The 20474-nt window shown below is 45.3% G+C and overlaps 1 protein-coding gene across 1 annotated transcript in view; it reads left to right on the top strand.

Annotated features, from left to right (window-relative positions):
* Positions 1 to 19710, top strand: part of CBL (Cbl proto-oncogene) — a 58287-nt gene extending 38577 nt beyond the window's left edge. The window contains exons 6-18 of the mRNA XM_026863669.1: positions 1205 to 1361; positions 2883 to 3004; positions 4024 to 4161; positions 4971 to 5058; positions 5617 to 5748; positions 6549 to 6752; positions 8186 to 8317; positions 9405 to 9782; positions 10694 to 10788; positions 11309 to 11464; positions 11952 to 12055; positions 12523 to 12705; positions 15207 to 19710. Coding sequence (XP_026719470.1) covers positions 1205 to 1361; positions 2883 to 3004; positions 4024 to 4161; positions 4971 to 5058; positions 5617 to 5748; positions 6549 to 6752; positions 8186 to 8317; positions 9405 to 9782; positions 10694 to 10788; positions 11309 to 11464; positions 11952 to 12055; positions 12523 to 12705; positions 15207 to 15487 — 2170 coding nt within the window. The 3' untranslated portion in view covers positions 15488 to 19710. The remainder of the gene's footprint in view (positions 1 to 1204; positions 1362 to 2882; positions 3005 to 4023; positions 4162 to 4970; positions 5059 to 5616; positions 5749 to 6548; positions 6753 to 8185; positions 8318 to 9404; positions 9783 to 10693; positions 10789 to 11308; positions 11465 to 11951; positions 12056 to 12522; positions 12706 to 15206) is intronic.
* Positions 19711 to 20474: the final 764 nt, after the last annotated feature.

Raw genomic sequence — 20474 nt, 5'->3', positions numbered from 1 at the left:
AGAAAGATCTTTGTCAGGTTAAAAATGAATGATGGGAGAGACCTGCTAGTCATTTGGTCCGCTCTCTGGGATGAGATACAGGATTGTTCCTACACTGTAATTCCCAGTTCTTTGTCCTGTCTTGTTTTAAATGTGTCAAGTGATGGGTCTTTCCCCACTTTCCCTTGGAGACTCTTGTCAGAGTTTCCCTTGATTATTCATCTTAAATTTTCCTCTGCTTGATTCCTTAATTTGTATGTGAGCTCCACAAACTGTGCAAAATAATCTGCTTTCCTCTTCCAGAGGTTAGCATGCCCCCAATATTAGTAAATTCTCTTTAATTTATCCTCCAATTAGTCTTTCCAATCACTTAAGTCACCTTTCTTCTGGCTTCTCTGAACTTTTGTCACTTTGCCTAATGGCTTTCTTAAGATCGAATGCAGGAGAAAGTGAAGTGCAATGTATATTTGCGTGCAAACTGTTGAAACATCCGTTTTAATTTTTGTGTCTAGTAAAACACCGACGAAATGAACTGTAGAGGTTTGAGGATTAAAGTTAAGGGAATTGGGTACTGCTTTCTAACTAAGGTACTTCACATAAAAAGTTGAATTAGTAGCTGTCAGAACAAAAAGCAATAATATATTTACTCATGAATAACACAGTTGTCTGAAGCTAGGCATGTTCTTTCTGTGTTTCTATTCCACTTGATAATTTAAAAGAAGGAAAATACTCCTTTAAACAGGAGCCTCTCTTTTGGCTTCTGATTATCTTACTTCTCCAGTTAATCCTTCTTTAGAGAATTGTTTGCAGCTTTTTTTAAACTATCTAGACCTCTACTATAAGACTTATTGTTAACTCCTTCTCTACCAGCTGCAAAACTATGAAATTCTTTTCAATGTATGGTTGTGTACAGCCCAGGGTACATACGAGCTTTGACACGATAAAGCTGCAGAAAAAGGGAAAGGAGAAAGCGGAGCTGGACTTCAGATTCCAAAATTTTGCATATGCAGAAAAAATTGTCTGAAGTTCGTTTGACTGCTGATTTCCTGCAATACCGAGAAATCCTCTCCTTGTACAACATGAATAAATCTCTTGTGGCTAATTTTGATTTTCCTCTCTTCCGTTATGGTGAGGTGAATACTCACCCCCCAAAAAATGTATAAGGTATGTACATGGTGGTGGTCTTCAGACATCCCACATTCACAGGTGGTTTGGTTTTCCCCAGGACTATCGTTCCTTGGAAGAGCTTCCGTCAGGCCTTGCATGAAGTGCATCCCATCAGTTCAGGGCTGGAAGCCATGGCTTTGAAGTCAACGATTGACTTGACGTGCAATGACTACATTTCAGTATTTGAATTTGATATTTTCACACGACTTTTTCAGGTAAGAATTGAGGAATATGTATCACTTGAAATGTGTCTCAGTGCTTCCCGTTAGACCCATTTCCCAGGACAAACTATATTTTTACACACTAAAATAACATTATTTATTCAGTAAGGGATTTGGTCGTCTTGCCCTTCATCCTCTAAACTCCTCTAGTAATACTTAGGACCCTGTATTATGTGTGTGATACTTCTGGTTGTAGAAGTAAAAATTGTCTAAACATAAACTGCACGTTCAGTATCCTCTCCTGAATCAGTTTTTCCCTTTCAAAGGTCACTTTTAGACTGAAGTTCTGACACAACTTCTGTAAGCCAGGAAATGTGAAGCTTAGTTTATCACTCTGTCTTTCCTCATCCTTTTCTTTCTTGTCAGATTTATTTTCCAGCGGAGGGGAGAGGGGGGGTGAGCGGGGGGTGGTTGTTCAGGATGGAGCATGAACATGGAAATTTGGGCTTCCTGGCTTTTGATCTGACACAGCCGGAATGTTGTGGGCATGTCTGTGTTCTGGGCATGAGAAATACCTGTATTACTGAAGTGATTACTAATAATAGGTAAAATTCTAACCCACAGTCAGTGCTAAACTCAAAAACACAGCTTCTGATGGTGCAATTGGCCGTGTACAAGAACAAACACTTACTTCTTTGGCTCTGACTTGCCTTTTCCCATGTGATAGGGTGGGTTGTAATTAAGATATGTCTAGATGAAAAATTCCCATGTCCGGTGTTGCAATGTAGCTGATCTCATTCAGTACTTTTTCCAACTATAGTACATAAAGAGCAAGTTAAGAGTTGCTGCAGTTTCCAAGAGGTGCAAAATTCTTAGGGAGAGCTAATATCTTCTTTTAGACAAATTGAGAAATTTGGAAAAAAAAATGGGTGAGATTTAGACAGACAAGCCCTGCTCAGGATTGAGAGCTTTTGAACGATTGTTATTATTTTTTTTGTATGATATTTAAGGAATAATTAACATGTATGTGCTGGTTTAGTTGTTCAAATCTTGGATTAGCTAGTAATCTTTGCCACACCCAAGTGAGGTGAGGTGGTTAAGGAACAGTCACAAGCACAGTGATGCTGAGGACAGAGAGGGGAGGTCACTTTCCTGAGGCCCTGGAGGAAGTTGGTATTAGAGATCAGACTAGTCATGGTTTCTGGTTCTGTGCATAAGCTTATTAAACTCCCGTCTTTATCCCTATCTCAGGAATGAGTCATTTTTTCTGCAGAAGCAGCATAAATTGGCGGCTATTCTTGAGCTGTCTTTTTGTGACCTCAGTGACTTCCCCCTTAGCATTTATTAAAGGAGTTTTGATTAAGGATTGGCTTAGGTGATGTTTTTATCACTACTGAAGGAAACTCAAATGCTAGGGCTGCTCTATGAGAATGGATGGGGCTTTTAGTTCCTCTGCTGGCTCTATGATGGATAAGAAACCTGCTTCTTTAACTGATCCTTTTGGCTAAGGAACACTCTGTGTGTCGATACGTTTCAGAAGTGCACGGTTAATGTATTTCTTTGTTGTTTCTATAGCCATGGTCGTCTTTGCTCAGGAACTGGAATAGCCTAGCAGTGACTCATCCTGGTTATATGGCATTCCTAACCTATGATGAGGTGAAAGCCCGGCTTCAGAAATTCATTCACAAACCTGGCAGGTTAGTGCTTGACAGCAGTGACGTTTTTGATCGTTCTGGCTAACGTCTCTGATGACTGCTCTGTCTGAGGAGAAGATTGGCTTTATTTTGGTTTTGTCTTCCTTCCTCAGAAACGTAAACTGTGAAAAACCCTAGCTTGCCCTGTGTTTGGAGATTATCCTCCGCGTGGTGATTTTTCTCCTGCCCACCCCGCCGGTTGTCCCAACAGCTCCCTCAGGCATGGGCAGACTGCAGAGGCAGACACTGCCGGAGCGAGCCGACAGGGTGGGCTGCTTAGGACCATGAGTAAGGGAATGTGTCCATCAGTCCCGTAACGTTCTGATGTATATGCATAAAACCGAAAACTGAATGGATTGCAGCTCCCAGAATTACTGTGTACATGTGAAGCCAACTCCGGACTGGCCAAGCACCTGACCAGTATTTGCTCTGGCAGAAGCAGCGTGCTGGGCAGGGCATGCAAGGTGATGCTGCGGGCTGAGCACGCTGCAGAGGCTGTGGGAGGTGACGCCTGCCTCTGGGGGGGCTGTGGGCCTGGGCAGTTTGGGGCTACCCAATGTTCTGGGTAGAACTTGGCCCGGTGCAACAGGGCTAACGGATTTCTCTTTATGCAGGGAGGGCCAAGTGTTCATTCCTGGAGGTTGTTACTATGTGGGTAGCTCTGCGCTGGTTTTAAAAATGGAAACCTCGTGTAGTCTGATTGTTGGTTTTGTTGGTTTGGGTTTTTTTTTTAAAGTTGATTTGGAACAAATGATTTTAAGGATGCTAACTTTTCTTGCTCTGGATTCTGGGTTTAATTTCACCTTGAGTTTAATTTCACCTGAAGGCCAGTGCTTGGATGCTTTTCTCACTTCGTATCAGATTGCAGGGTTATCCTTTGATCTGCCTGGGGGTAAATTGAGGAATCACCAGTTTTTATTTGCTGTCTTGATAGAGCCAGACAAAGGCTGCCTACCTGACATTTAATCTTTTCTGTCTGTTTCTGTCCAAACTGAAGTTTCCTTTCCTTTGTGTGTTTTTAGTTACATTTTCCGATTGAGTTGTACACGACTCGGTCAGTGGGCCATTGGCTATGTCACTGCAGATGGGAACATCCTTCAGACAATCCCCCACAACAAACCTCTTTTTCAAGCACTGATTGATGGCTTCAGGGAAGGCTTGTAAGTAACTTCATCAAAACGAAGTTTCTTGCCCTTTTTGTTTGTTTTATAAATGTTAATCCTGTGGTGAGGTCTTCAAGTCAGTTGAATGGGAAAAACATACCCTCTGGGTTCATCACACATTCTCGACTCCACGGGAGAGGCAGCACGTTGCAGAGGTCAAGCAATCGCTGTTGACATCGCTGAGGCCCTTTTCGGTATCACTGGGCTCTTCCCTTTTATTTAGACCTTGATTCAACACAAAACAGTTCAGTCGTGTGACTAGTCCCATTGAGGTCAGTGGAGTAATTCATCTGCTGAACTGTTTTGACACTCGAGAGTGCTCAGATGGCTGGTTTTTGCACTGGAGAGCTAGACTGGCCTTTGCCGTAGCCGACGATAAGGGTGCGTCAGGGTTTCCCTTGTCATTGATTCTTTCCCAGTCGAGTCCTTAATTTGAGCCACTGCGACTGATATTATGGCACCAGTTTTCTTACTCTGGATATTGCAGTTTCACTACAGGATAATTTAAGAAGAGTAGTCTGGCACCATAACATCCTCGTGAAAATAAAAATTGCTGCCGGGAGGGAAAACAAGCTTCTTTTTACTTTTAAGAATGACATGTTTGGGTTTTGTCCAATAGTAAAATTCTTCCAAAACATCTTTTCAGTTCAGAATACCTCGAATTCCCACCCCTCGCTTCTCACCCTCATTCTTTCTTTCCTCTACCATCCCCAAAAGAAACCTTTATGTGTGTGCCTGTGTGTGTATGCATATGTGTCTATGCACATATAGAGAGAGAGATCTTTTTTTTCCCCAACTTCTTACAGTTATTTATTTCCCGATGGCCGGAATCAGAATCCTGACTTGACTGGCTTGTGTGAGCCCACACCTCAGGACCACATTAAAGTCACACAGGTGAGCAGAGTATTCTGTGCCATCAAACTTGCTTTCTTCCTTCCTAATTTCTAGCCTCCTTAGCTGTTTATACAATTCTGTCACATTTGGTATCCCCAAGACTTGTTTTTAAGGCTGATGTATTGTATTTTACAGGAGTTGCAGAAATCTTTGAATGATAGGGATGGGCAGAGGAGACTGCAAAAGTTAGATGAAGTTTTATGCAGGGCTGACAGATTTTAAGATTTTTATTCATTTTTTTTAGAATATTCTGCCAAATTTTAGAATATTCTGCTTTTGTGCCATTCAACGTGTCCTGAGCCCTGCTTTCCCAGGCTGTCCTTGGGACACCTAAATGGCAGTCTGGGGTAACTTGAAGTCCTCTTTTTTCAGAGCCTGACAGATATATCTAGTACATAAAATTATAGTGAAATCTTTGCAAACTTCTGTTCTCCTTCGCACTGCGTTCAGATTTTTTTTTTTTTTCCCCTGCAAATCTTGTGTTGAGTTCCTCGTAGCTATGGCTAAGGGTGCTTGTTGTTTTACAGTATCAACCATGTCTGTCTGTCTTTCCCTAAGGAACAATATGAATTGTACTGCGAGATGGGCTCCACGTTTCAGCTCTGTAAAATATGTGCTGAAAATGACAAGGATGTGAAGATTGAACCGTGTGGCCATCTGATGTGCACGTCCTGTCTCACTGCGTGGCAGGTGAGGCGTTGCCTCTTGTTAATCTCTCTGAGTGAAGCTCTTTGGTTTTTCACGGGTATCTTCTCTTCTCAAAACTATTCAGTTTCCTTCAGGTATGGAGATAAGATAGCACAACTGGGGACATAAGCTCATAGTTCAGTAACAGCAGTGCATCAGTGCCAGCTTCACCAGCGCAGGGCGAAGGCGATTTGATCACAGAATCATCTCGGTTGGAAAGGACCTTGCAGCTCCTCCAGCCCAACCGTGAACCTCACCCTGACCGTTCCCAACTCCCCCAGATCCCTCAGCGCTGGCTCAGCCCAACTCTCCAACCCCTCCAGGGATCCCGGGGACTCCCCCCTGCCCTGGGCAGCCCATTCCAACACCCAACAGCCCCTTCTGCACAGAAATCCTTCCTCAGAGCCAGCCTGACCCTGCCCTGGGCAGCTTGAGGCCATTCCCTCAGGGCCTGGCGCTGGGGCCTTGGCTCCAGAGACTCATCGCCCCTCTCTGCCCCCTCCTGGCAGGGAGTTGCAGAGGGCCAGGAGGTCTCCCCTCAGACTCCTCTTCTCCAGACTAAACCCCCCCAGTTCCCTCTGCCCGATGCCTGATCTCTTAAGCTGGGAATAGGCAAGAAGTGCGAGGACTTGCTAAGAAGCTGTTTCTACTTCAGAGAGAAAATACTCCATATTTGTAGCCCAGTTTGCCTTCCTGTCTTCCTCTCAGTTGAAAGAGGTTTCAAACCTCTTTGTATCTTAACTGTGCGTTTTAATTTCTGCATCAGAGTGGCTGTGGTAACAGATCTCTTCTCTTCCCTGAAGGAATCAGAAGGCCAGGGTTGTCCATTTTGCCGCTGTGAAATCAAAGGCACGGAGCCAATTGTAGTAGACCCATTCGATCCCAGAGGAGGAGGAGGGTTATCACGGCAAGGGGCAGAAGGAACTCCCTCACCCAATTATGATGATGATGATGACGACAGAGCTGATGATTCCCTCTTCATGATGAAAGAACTCGCTGGTACCAAAGTAAGCTCACCAGAGCGTGTGGTAGTAGAAGTGGCAATACGTACGAAGGCTGAATGTTCTCCATCAGTTTTCTGTGGTCTTAGTGATTTGTGGGTGGGAGGGTTGTCAGACCTGATAACAGAAAAGGTTTTACTCAGGATGGAAAGCAGGGTTTTAGGTTCAGTTTTGTCCGTTCGGCTCAAACTGTCGGTTCTAATAAGCGGTGTTGATCACACTTTGAAATCTTTAATCTTTTGTGTGTTGCCTTGAAAGGATCCTCAGGAAGGTGAAAAGGCTGGCTTGACCTATTGGAGTGTAAGAGCTAGGTTTAGAACACTTCTCTGCATGCGCAGCAATGCCGCTTTTATTGCCCATAGTTCACCCGTATCAGCAAAAACTCATCCATTTTCCCAGTGATGAATACAGCCAGCCAGACACCGTCTTCACAAGGTCCTGATGACTAACCGGGTAGAGGGCAGGCTGTTTTGCTGAGGAAGACAATTTGACTGTCATCTTTTTATATGGTGTCTGATAAATCTATATAATAAAGGTGTGATAACTCTTTGCTATTAGTGCTACTTCCTTCCAGGAGATGTGTACAAGACAGACATTCTTTATGGATCCCTGCATGGGCTTTTTTTTGAAAAACTTGTTGTTGCTCTTACACATCCGTTGTTTCACTGCGTAGGGAAGTATGTTTGGACTGATTTTTTAATGATTGAATTCACTAAAATAAGCTGCCTTTCCTGGTCAGAAAGAACCTTTGCACTGGTTTACTCAAGGTCATATTTCTCTTTAGCTTCAAGCCTGTAAAATAGTGTACTAAACAGTAACCCTTATTCCTGGAGGTACTTTTTGCATACATAGCTTGGGGAAGCAAAGCAGTTTCCTCGGTGTGACCTCCTGGCATGGTTTGCAGGAGGCTAGTACTCTTCAAACCTGCATAAAGCTTTTCAAAGTTGGAAAGCACTAGCCTTGCTTGTGAAATAAACTTTATGAAAAAGAGAAGAAAATGGAGTTTTTAGTGCACAGTAGTGAGTGCTGGAACAGGTAGTTTGCACAGTGGTGCCTGCAGTAAGTAGGTTTTGCAGCACATTATGCCCTCTAGTGTCAAAAAAAAAAAAAGGTTGCTTTTGCTGAAGGCGCGGTAAGGCAGGTTTGTTACTGCTGCAAACCATTTTGTCTTTTATTGTGCCATTGCTAAGTGTGCATTTTCAGTTGTGTGCCACAGCTGAGACCACTGGTGACCTTCAAGGCTTGCAGTCAGGTATTGTTGTGCCTTCATTTGCCTTCATTTGCTGCCGTGTGATTGTTCCTGATACAGTGATGTGATAATGTAACAGGGCAGTGATATTGAAGCCAGTGCAAGTCAGAGAGCGTGAAAGCTTCTCTAGAGAAAAGGAGTTCTTCTGGATTTTGTCACGGGTTGATTTTCCCATTCTTTCCTTTCTCAGGTTGAGCGTCCTCCTTCTCCGTTCTCAGTAGCTCCACAGGCCACGCTCCCTCCTGTGCCGCCGCGACTGGATCTCTTGCAGCAGCGAGTGTCCAACCCGCCGGGGGCTTCCAGTCCTGGGACCTCTTCAAAGGTCAGACACCCTGTTTGCCCTTTCAGCTGTGCTTTCGGTGGGGCAGGCAAGAAGAAAAGCGTTCTGGTGAACACTGCGTGTTCCCTGTGATCTATCCCTGAGTACTTTCACACCACACTTTCTTCTTCCTTTTCTGTAGTCCTGTCAGGTCACTTCCATTCCCCACAAAAGCTCAGTCTGTCCTGAAAGCAAATGCTTCCTTCTGGAATCCATGGGAGGACAGTCCCTTCTTGCTGTTTAAAGGGCCTGTCTTTTCTTCACTTAGGCTGACTGGTGGTTCTCCTGTTGAAGTACCAAGTTATTGCTGTTATTATTAGCTATCTTCACTGGCTCAGCCTCAGCCTCTGCTGCCCGTGCCCTTTGAGCTGCCTTTAGGGGCTTGAGTTTTGTCCTAGCTAGCAGGCTGGATGTGGGAAGGTGTCATATTTCTGTCCCAACTTTTCTTCACAAATTCTTCCATCAAGCAATTTTTTTTACAGATAGAAAACTAAGGAAGGAATGACATATGTGTGACTGGGAGAGATTAACTGGTTTTCTGCTTGACTAGCAGAAGGCAATAGTGTGATCTTGATGGCATTTGGTCATTGGCTCTTGAGACATGGCAGCGGTTCTTCATTCAGCTGGTTTGGATGAAGTCATGAAATTATGCTTGAAAATTCAGGCAGAAGAAAATAGCCATTTCTACGAATATTCAGTGCTGACAGATGAATGTTAACTTGTAGAAATAACCCACAATTGAATCTTTTTTTTTTTTTAATATATGATGGCTATTCCTTGTTTGGAATCCAATCTAATGCTGCTGTGAGCTTTTGTTTTTTTCTTCAAGAAAAATCTGAGGTGTTTAGTGCCCTAGCTGTAGCTGCATGTAGTTACTGTGCTGTTTCTTCAAGCCTGTAGAGAAGGTACCTCTGGAAGGTTAACTGGTGGACACGTGGAGAGCTATCTCCACATCCTTTGAGATAATTTCTTGTAGAAATAGATAAAACGAAAACCAAAACTCACCCTTCTGCCACCTGCCTCCCTCCTTTTTATTTTTGTGGCTAGACAACCTTTGTTAAGCAATATTTTACATTCTTCTGCTTTCCAGGCTGCACCTGGTACTCTTCACAAGGATAAACCTTTGCCGATCCCACCCACGCTCAGAGATCTCCCACCACCACCACCTCCGGACAGGCCACATTCCATTGGGACTGAAAGTCGACCTCAGAGACGTCCTCTGCCCTGCACGCCAGGAGATTGTCCTTCGAGAGACAAACCACCCCCCGTGCCCTCCAACCGTCAGGCGGACCTGTGGCCATCCAGGCCAATTCCAAAAGCCCCATCTGTAGCTCTTAGCCCTGGTGACCCTTGGGCTGGGAGAGAACTGTCAAACAGGCACTCGCTGCCCTTTTCCTTGCCCTCTCAGATGGAGTCCAGGGCTGACAGCCATCGGCTTGGGAGCACGCTCAGCCTGGACAACCCAGTGGTGAGTAGGCCTGTCGGAGGTGGAGGTAGTCCGTGAGGAATTAAATCTTCCAAGGTGCCCTCTTCTCATCTGACTAGGGTGATCTTGTGCCAAGGGAGAGCTGGAAAGGAACTGATGAGTGCTCAACAAGGGAGAATAATGGGAGGACTTCTTAGGGAGCAAGGCTGAAATCCCAGTTTGAGCAGTCGTGAGCCACGATTTCGTGATCACCGTTCACCTTTCAGTTTTGAAAAACCGAGAAGACTGTTTTGTATGGGAAGCTGGTGTGCTGCAAAAGTGTAATTTACTCGTCTCGATTTTCAGTCCTGTACAACATACACAGTAGCTATGCTTCGTTTAACGCCGTAAAATCCGAGTTAAATTTGGATCTGTTACTATTGCCAATGTCATGACGTGTAATTTAGTAGTCCAACATATTGTTCTCTAAAAGAAATCCCAGGCAATTTTGCTTTCTTTGATTCCATTCCTCTAATTTTTCCTTTTCAAACCTCCAGCTTTCTCAGATTTAAAGCAAGTACATTTCTAGACAGATTGTCTAAGAAAATGACACTTGCCCATTTGTCATTCTGTCTCTTTATGTGTGTGCTTGTCTCTATCCTTTTCCTCTTGTCCCACATTTTGGCCTTTTGGCCTATTTTCAGCTGAAATTGCCAAAGCCATTGGAGTCTCAAAAGATACAAAATTCCTGCAGTTTTTGTTAAGCAGTCAGTTGACTACAGGAGAAAAACCCTACTTGTGCCCTCACTGAGGGAAAACTACTGGATTTCTAAGGTGTCGATAAATGCTTTGGAACAAATGAAGGTGCTTCATTTCCCCAGAGGGTGTGTTGAATGACTGTCTGAGAGCTTTGCAACTGCACTGCTTTTTGTAGTGTTTCTGATTCCCAGTTTGGATTTTTTTTTTTCTTTCAGAGCTTGAACAGCGCTCCAACAACAACCCCAGAGTGTGAACACCCCAAGATTAAACCCTCTTCCTCTGCCAATGCAATCTACTCCTTAGCTGCCAGGTCTGTTGGTTTTTAGCAAAAGTGCTCTTTTGTAACTTACAGAATAGTAATCGTAGGGTGTGCTCCATGCTGATGTCGGGGACAGGACGTGACACAAGTGTGTCAGCCTTAGTTTTAATCTCTGACAGATGCAAAATCCACAATCTGGAGAAAGCAGATGAAATCAGCATCCCAGAGATCTGTGGATAGTGCTGGTCGTTACCCTTGGCTGTGGCAGTAGGGAACAGGCCACAGTTGCTATTAGCTCTTTTATGAATTTATTTCTGAGTTGATCTTTGCATGAAATAGGTTTTGTGTAATGTGTACGATATTGTCAGCTCCTTTTGCGTCATGACTTTGTGCCAGTGTGACCTTGCAGCTGGACTGCTGAGAATCCTGAAAGCCAGCTTATTTCTTTAGACAGAATCACTATAAGATGGCTACTTGTTACTTCTGCTGTGGATTAAAGGTCGCTTTGATATTAATTAGATTTGGTGTAAATGTTTTTCTGATGTTTATATCTTGTTTCTTCTGCCTCCAGACCACTGCCTGTACCAAAACTGCCTCCTGGGGAACAGTCTGAAAGCGATGAAGACACTGAATACATGTCACCATCTTCTCTGCCTGTGGTGCCTCCAGGTCCTGCTGTACAAAAACCAGAGATCAAAATGCCTTTGGAAATGACTCAGAGTTTACGGTGAGATTCTGTTCCTATGTACACTGCTTCCTCCTCACAGCTCTGGGAAATATTTGTTTATTGGGACGGAGATTTTGCTTGCTTGGTTTGCTGGATTCCCCCAGTGATATTCACCGGAATCTAGCCTAACACAGCTTACTGTAAATGAAATATGACTTACCGCTCTTTGCAGAATCCTCACAGAGTCTTAAAGGAGTCAGATAACCCCTCCTCCCTGTTTCTGCTGGTAACCTTTTGAGAGCAGCAGCAACCGAAATTCAAAATTCTATTAAAAGTTTGTGTTCTGGTGGTATCGATTAAACTCTTTTAAGCTGATAAGCAGTGTATACATTTCTAGAGATTTTCTGGAACAAACACTCTTTCACAGAACAGTGGCGATTTCGCTTTGAAGCAGGGAATCTGTGCAGATTCTCGGTCACCGAGACTAGGGGGTGGTGGCTGACCCACTGTCACTTGTCTGAAGGGAAATATGTGTTCTCTCCCTCAGAGTTTTAGACTGCGAGCAGCAGACGGATGGCTGTACGTATGAAGCAATGTACAACATTCACTCCCAAGCAGCATCCTCTGCTTTCGAGACTGTCAGCACTTCTGGTGAGTGGGTGTGCTAAAAAAGCAACTGAGAAACTGGGGTACGGTGAATTGATCCCAGTCGCTGTTGAAACAGCATCTTAGGGTAAATTAAATGTTATTTGCTTTCGCTGTTAAAGTAGCTAGAATGTATGTGGAAACATCTGGGTCTGTGTACCACAGACTGCATGTGGGGATGTTGTTGAGAAGCCTAGTTGGAATGTGCTATAAAAATGCCCAGCAGTTGTTAAAAAAAATTGCTGTTTTGAAGATTATCTTTTTTCCTAGGCAGCAATTGTCAGCCCACATCTGTCATAAGTATTTTTAATCTAATACTACCTTCTGGAGAGAGCTTCCACTGAATGCGGGGTTTTGGCAGCAAAACCTCAGCTGTGTGTCCTGTCAGTGTTTGGGGACTAGAGGGGAACAAGAGTCTGCCTTGAGAGAGGTCCCCTTCGCTCCCAGAGCTCAGCATGTGCCTCTTCTTCTAGATGAAGGGGATCTGGCAGCAGCCACTGCCAGCAATGGCCCTGAAGAGTCAGAAAATGAGGAAGACGGCTATGACATCCCCAAACCACCGCTGCCAGTTGCTATTGCTCGTCGCACACTGTCTGATATCTCCAATGCCACACCTGCCTTCAGCCGAATGTCTTTGGAAAATGACCCCATAACAGGTTAGAGAACACCCATATTCTTCACCTTGTAGGGGGTACCGAGTGCTTGCTGTGCGTGTTTGAAACTTCTGTCGCTCTATGTAAGCTGTAAAATCAGGTTTCGAGGCAGAATTGCACAGGTTCTTAGGTTCAGTTTGGTTTGCAGCTTGGAGTGCACTGCCTTGGTCATTTAATCACTGAGCTAGCAAATCATATTTAAATCACAGTTGGGAAAACCTTTCCTCAGTTTAAAGGATATTTCTTAAGCCACAGTTTCCTACAGGGCGTGGCATACCTTTTGTACCAGGGCATAAAAGAGAGCTTCAGAATGTTACTGCTGGTCACTGCCCAGGTGAGATGAGATGGTTGGCCTTGCACTGCTGCTGGCTGCCTGTCTCGGCTGCCATCGTTGCCAGCAGATGGCACAAGTGAACTGTTGGATGCCCTCTCTTCCTTGGAGCGGGGACCTAGCGGCTCAGCAAGGTCAGCTTTTTGTCCCTGGGGAGTAGAGGACATCTTGTCCTGGCTGCAAGGCACGTTCTTCGAGGGAAAAACTAAAAGCCTCGCCTCTCCAAGAGCCTTTCTGAATAATACTTGACTTATTCCCCACAACTGTCCAGCAGCTCTAAAGAAAGCTCTGAAACTCTTCCTCTTGGGGATCTCCAGGACCACTTGCCCCAGTGAGTCTTCTGTTCACCAGCTTCACCACTTCCCCTTCCCTGAGCTTGCCCTTCTTCAGCGCCGAGAAGAGTTTACTGGTGCAGAGAAGTTTATTAGCTTTTGCCACTCCTCCCTGCTCCCCACCTCATTTTTTAAATCCGTCACTGTGTCTGTAGAACGTGGCCGAAAGGGATAAGAAGGGACAGAGGGAGCCCATGTCCTCCTCCCAGACGAAGGACAGAGCTTAATCATTGACGTTTCTTTGTCTCTACAGCCCTGAAATAACAACACTATTGTACCGCTTTGTAGTTTTAGGAGATCTGCTAATGAAAAATGCTGTGGAAATGCTGATTGTTACCGCTCTGGGAAACATATGCAGTTTTCTGAGACACTGGGTATTGTCTACTGCTGCAGCCTGACTAGTATGGGACACATTTTGGCAGATTTATGTTCTCATGCATTGTGCCCTACAGTTTAGTTTCTTAATCATTTACCAAAAATACTGTAGATGTCCTCTCAAGTTGACCCATGGTCTCTGAAATTTGGTCCAGTTCAAGCTGAAACAGCTGTTTCAAAAGACAGTTTGGGAGAGAGAAGTGGGTAGTCCTTTCTCTCAAATGTACAAAGAGCTTTTTGTGTGTAAGAAGCTTGTACTTTGAAGATGAGGGAGTTGGAACTGCATTGTGGTTGGTGAGAAAGCTTCAGTGAATTTGTTTCCTGAAGAGCCTCCTCTATCTCAGTGCTTTTGGTACAAAGTTTTTCAGAAGGGCTCCGCAGTGACTGCTTCATTTCTGACCAGTGCTGCAGTGCCCACTCTTAAAAAGGGGTTGGTTAAACATTCTTAGTCTTATGGTTTAGTCTTATGGCACCAGTTCTGCTGCTAGAAAACTCTATCTGGAGTGCCTTGAGGGGTTTCTCCAGAAGACAAGTAAAACTTTCTGTAAGGTGATGTCAGATGCTCACGCAGAGAAGTTTCCTGTGATTTGCAAAGTAGGAAAAAATGCTTTCTGTGATGATCCAGGAGGTTAGTACTCAAAAAATCAGATGTTGGATTAACACATTAAACAATGTGGTTTTTCTCCAAGGCATTAGCTAAGTCCTTGGAGTGTTTGGTGTCTTGTTTGGTTTATTGGCTATTTTTTCTTCCCTGGACAAATAACACATCTGAATGACGGAGAGGAAAGGCAGGACATGCTGAGCGTACCGAGCTGCCGTAGCTGCCAGCCCTTAGACAGGGTGAGCTTCAGCAGGAGCTCTTGTAGATGGCCCTGGCCTGCTGGCAGGGGAAGAGCAGCAGACCCTTCAGAGAACGTAATTCAGTTGCTGGAGCAATTGAGGTGGATGAGTTGTAACTGATAGATCTGATTTTGTGCGTGCTGCAGTGCGGACAGCAGGTCTGTGAGGAGAGGTCAGCATCTGGACACTTAAACTGGGGGTTGCTGTCAGATCCTAGATGGAAATGGGATGTTTGGTAAAATTCCATATTCTCTATGTAATTTTTTTCCCATCGGGTCTCTGCTTCTTATTCTAAGGCTGTAAGCTCTGCTCACACACACACACATGCATCCCTGGTCAGTTGTTTTTTTTTTTATTATTTACATGGTCTTATCTTAATAAATTAACCTGATGTGGCCCCCTAAGAAAAAACCTCCCTAGCTGTTTTTGCAGAGGAGAGGGGAAGCTGAACTAATCCATCCTGTTGTGTGAGAGGATAGGCTGGTTGGGGCAAGTGGAGTAGCTTTCAGTGGCGTGTTTTTGAAGTGCCATTTATCAGTCTGACGGCATTCCTGCTTTGTTCCAAACGAGAATCACATGTCCTCTTTTTTTTTTTTTTGAAGTGATGCATCTGTTTCTCCTTCCAGGTTTTTCAGATGGCTCTCAAGTTCCAGAAAGGCCGCCAAAGCCGCTACCACGGAGGATAAATTCTGAGCGGAAAGCAGGGAGCTGCCAAACAGGCGGAGCCAGCAGTGGGACCAGTGCGTCACTGCAACTCTCCAGTGAGATCGAGAATCTAATGAGCCAAGGCTACTCATATCAGGACATTCAGAAAGCACTGGTCATTGCACATAACAATATTGAAATGGCCAAGAATATTCTCCGGGAGTTTGTTTCCATTTCCTCCCCTGCGCATGTGGCCACATAGCACATTACCTCCACACCTACGACGTCTGTGGACCAACTGCCTGGGCAGCCCTAGCCCAGCTATGCACCAAAGGGGAAGGGGTTCCTTTAGAGACTTCGCGCTGAGGTCAGTCCTGCCTCTTAAGAGAATCAGTTATCAGGTTTTTGTGGTTCCAGATTTCAAAGCAGTGGGATGAAATGGAGCAGAATGGTGTTTTATACAGTGTATGTCTTGGAGTCCTTTACCCCTACCTCTTGTTTGAGAGAACAGATTTATTTCCAGGGTGTTGGTAGAGAAAGGTATCGCGACAAGGGATCCCCGAGCTGATGCCCTGGAGGCTGGGGGGAGTGTTTGTGCTGTGAATTCTAAGTGAATGCTCTGAGAAACAAAGTCTCGAGGTCAGTGTGGTGTGTCCTGTGGTTCATGGTACTAGGTTTGGATCTGTTCGCTGCTACGCGTCTGGCTCAGGCTTTTTAGAGCAGCTGGGAGGTCACTTTCTGCTGGGAATAAATAGGAGACCTTGGAAGAATCTTCCGATTGCTTCCTGTTTGCCATGGTGTTTCCCTCTTGCCTGTAATAATAGCATTTGTTGCTTACGATTCAAATCCTCCCTTTTTGCCTGGAGAGCGCGTGACTGGCTTCTGTCAGACATTTTGATCTTGACAGTGCTGGGAGTTGGATTCCTCCTCCATGTCCTCTTGCCGGCAGCACTGGCAGCACCAGATTTCCAGGCAGCTAGATGTCCCGAAAGTTTTGCGTGTTTTTGAGGGGTGGGAGAGGGTGGGAAGAATTTGAGTGAGAGCAAAGAACTGGCTGCTGCTTCTCCTTTTATAGCCTCGAGCATTTTGTGCTTCAATGCTCAGACTTGATTGTGGCCCTGCTGGGCTCGGGCAGCCGTCACTGGACACTCCCATGTGCTCTTTCTCTAGGAATGTTGCACCTGGTAAATATGATGTTTTATTTATCTTAATTGCATGGTGGCTGTTGCAGACTAGTGGCCTTCACACACATTCCATCATCTCCTTCAGAGAGCTTTTGCAGGAGCCAGCTGTCTTTGTGCCAGGCTGTTTTGTGGAATCGGTGGGTGCAGCTGATGTATTCGCTGGTATCTTACCTGCTTTGCAGTAAAAAGAAATGCAGCAGTTCTCTGCATGGCTATCAAAACAACATGGGGTCTCTTTTCCTCCATTTCCATTACTCTTAAGGTGTTGCCAGAGCTTGTGTTAAAACAGATCTGGGAAACTGTATTTGTCAAACGATCACGTGGCTTTAAAAGTCAGTACTCAGCTGAAAAAAAAAAACCTGACTTGCGTACTCAGTTACTTAACTCTGTTCGTATACGCTTGATGTGCGAGAGACGTGTGGTTCCTTTTGAGACGGTTTAAATCAAGTAGGGATACACAGACCACGGCCTGACACACGGACGAGTGCTCGGTGTACGCTGGGGGGCTCTTAGCCTTTGGAAGCATGTCCAGCATTATTTGCATCTCTCTCGAGGGCAGCAGCAGTCACTAGGCAAGGGGCTGCAGCTTGAAATATTGTTGGAGTGGTTGTGGCAGTTGGATGCAGTTTGGCCTTTTAAAGAATCTCGTAGCTGGGCTCAGGTCTCGGAGAAAGAGCTCGCAGTTGGCAGAGAGGACTTAGCAAGTATTAGCAAAGGGAACTGAGCATAAAATATTTTGTTTCTGTAAAGTATGGGCTTCTCTCTAACTCTACAGCTTTCTAAATCGAAGCGATGGGTTCCAGGCAGTTTAAAAGCATGGACTATCTCTCTTTACTCCCCTCCTTTCTGTAGTAAAGAAGATGTTCTCTGGAACCGTGAGATCTCCTGAGATACTTGCAGGCCATCACCGCCGTTGCTGTTGCGGGGCCAGGGCTGAAACATGCCAGTGGCACCCCCGTAGGTTTATGTCTGTGAGCACGGTGCTCTGCGGTGGTGCCGAGAGAGGTCGGGCGCAGCCAAGAGCAGGAGCTGGCCTTGGTCAGGGTTGCTGAGTTGCAGAGAAGAAGAGCTGTTCTTCTTCCTCTGCCCACGTGCGCAGCGGTCAGCGGTGTAGTGAGCCAGTCCTGCTCTCTGTGTGTGTGAAGCACTCTGCCAGTTTATGCCCGGCAGCCTCGGTCAGGCTGCCCGGGGGAGCTTCTGGAGAACAAGCCCCGTGCTGGGTGCTGCAGAGGCAGGAGCGAGGGGCAGCTCTGGTGGTTCTCTCAGTAGATCTGCATCCTACACCTGTGAACCTGAGCAACCAGTCCTAGAGTATGAGACTTACCTGGAGAACCAGGTAAAAACCCTTCTGCGAGGGAGCGCTACGATTTTATTTCTCTCATATTCTCTCCAGTGCTGCCGCTAGCTCCGTGTCGGGTTTGGAGCCGCTTTGACTTGCTGCGTAAACTCAGCTCAAGTGTGGCGTTGTGACTCTTGCCACTGCCAAGGCTGCGCAAGAGCCAAGTCCAGCTAGAAAGCCTTAACTCTTGTCTTGCACAGCGTGTGTGTGATCGGAGTACTGATGCCCTGTCCCATTCAAGCCCTTTATTACAGGCTTGTTGCAATGTTCAATTAAATCATGCCCAGCAGAGCTGTTGCAGGCCTGTCTTTGGGGTTTATCTGCTGAGAGACGTTCCTCTGGGGGTTGCTCCAGGTATTAGAGATTAGAGAGAGCAATCTTTGTGGCATGTATCACTAATTTTTCTGCATGTGTCCTTTCTGTGCACTGTTTGTGTCTCGAACTGATTTAAGAAACTTAAGCCTTGGCTTTTCCTCCTTGGACGTGTAAGCATTTGCTAGTACCGCTGAAGTGCAGCAGAGCCCTGACTGTGTCTTATGGCTGCGCTCTGTGAAGTCAATCCAGGCACTGTACAGTGTCTTTTTCTTGTTGTTCTTTCAGAAAGGTAAGCCTAAGATTGATTTCTCTTCTTTTTTTCCCTTCGCCTCTTGATCTCTATTAAGAAGTTAACTTTACGATGCTACTTTAAAAAGAAAAACAAACCCAACCCAAATGTCTAGTGCCTTTCTTAAGGGAATGCTGCATCACTGGGCTGGATCCGAGCATCCATCCCTCTGTGAAAAGGAAGAGCCTGAACTAGACAAGCTGTAAAGATGCCTTTGAGCGTGGGACTGCTTTGAAAGGGGTAGAAAGAAGGGGCAAGAAAGATGGGCAGTTGTCACGTCAGCTGTGACACTGTGTTCTGTAGCATTTCAACTGTGGAGGTTTCCTACTTTACCCGTTACTAACAGTGACTTGTCTGGCCTGGTGCTGTACTAAGCTTGGTGTGAAGACAGTAGAATCGTAGGACAGGTTTTGCTTGCAACAAAATACGAGTTCTGCTCATAAAAAAAATGCTGGTTTCCCCCCTACCTGTCAACCCTGGACACAAAGCAAGGCGAAAACACTTTGTACGGCCGGAGGTGGGTGGGAAGCGTGTGCGCAGCGGGGAGCTGTGGAGAACAGAGGGCGTCCGGCTGACTCCGTCTGGTCGGTGCCACTGTGCCCGAGTGGGACTCTGAAAGGAGACAGTATCCTGCCAGGGCTGTGGGAAAACCTTGCCTGTGTGTCCCAGGTGCTGCAGCTTGAGGCGTGGAGCGGCTGTGCTGGGAACCCGCCGACTCGGTTGGCTCTGCAGAGCTTTCCTGCGTCCCGCGCGGAGCCCTCGCCCTGGGGGAGCCAGCCAGGCCCCCAGTACATCATGGGCTTCCTGCACTGGGCCCATCACATTACTGTAGCTAATCCCCAGGCAGGGTCATTACTGTAAATGTTTTTGTTCAGTTGAGCAAGAAAAAATGCAACTCCCAGGGCACTTTCTTAAAGGTGCCGCTTTAAAAATTAGTGGGAAATAAGGACACTTATTTTTCAAGTTCCTAATAGAAATCTTTTTTGAAATTCCCAGTGGGGGAGGAACAGTAGTTCTTTCTCTTGAATGACAAATACCAATTTGTATAATATCAGTGTTAAAAATGTTGAGATTTTCACAAAATATTTTAAAAAAGTATAATAGTGTCATTAATATAAAAATATAATAGCAGTATTTAATCCTTTCAGATCTGTAAAGAATAAGGAAAAACAGAAGGTAAATATTCTTACAGAGAGTAGCTGAGCTTTAAGGTTCACTTGGTTTAAAGTCCTCATTTTGTTTGCAAATGCATTGTTAATGTTTAGAGGTTATACTAATGTTATTTATTAATTGTTTCCATTCTTGTATGCTGCCCACTAAGAGCTTCTTTGTTTGGGATTTCATTCACCTGTGTCAGTCCTGTGTCATTAAAAAAAAAAAAAAAAAAGAAAGCAAAACAAAGTTTTATTTTTAAATAAAATTTCCTTTGTTGTAGCAGATCGTCTGTGTCGCGTTGGTTCTGTGAGTGCTGGAAAGAGAATGTCATCTCGTTCGGGGTGCCCGAGTCTGAGACGTTGTCTCCTGGATCTCTTGCAGACTGCGACTGACTTTGTAGCTGTTTTAACTATTATCACAGTTATCTGTTAAATTCGAATTCGTATCGCAAATACCAACGAACGGGAAAGATTTATAGAGCGTTTATACTAAGTTTATTGATCGAGCTAACGTATGCTAACAGGATTGAGGAATGGAGGCTGCAGCCCGTCAGGCCCCGTTTAGACTCTGAGAAGGAGGTTGTCGGGTTTGTTGCCACACACGAGCAGCCTGGGGGAGGCCACGGGCATCTCCCACGGGCTCCACAGAGTTTCTGCAGCCTTACTGGGGCTCTCGTCCACGCTGGAGCATCACTCCCCCTCTGCTCTCACAGCCTCTGTTAGTACCTTGCTATGCACTGGAAGAGGCTTTTATAATTATTGCGTAACTTAGAGGTGTTACTATAGAATGTAGTTTTCCGTGGAATAGAAAGGATTTATAATAAAGCCCAAATTACGTATCTGTAGGTAGTATCACACACTTTGCTGTTGTGGGGTGATGGGAGCTGTTGTGATGGGGGCTGTTGTGGGGTGATGGGGGCTGTTGTAGGGTGATGGGGGCTGTTGTGATGGGGGCTGTTGCTGTCTCT

Source organism: Athene cunicularia, assembly GCF_003259725.1.
Source record: "Athene cunicularia isolate RWA chromosome 24 unlocalized genomic scaffold, athCun1 chr24_part1, whole genome shotgun sequence".
In the NCBI taxonomy this organism is placed as follows: domain Eukaryota; kingdom Metazoa; phylum Chordata; class Aves; order Strigiformes; family Strigidae; genus Athene; species Athene cunicularia.
Note: the sequence above shows the minus strand (reverse complement) of the source record. Positions and strands in the feature narration are given on the sequence as shown.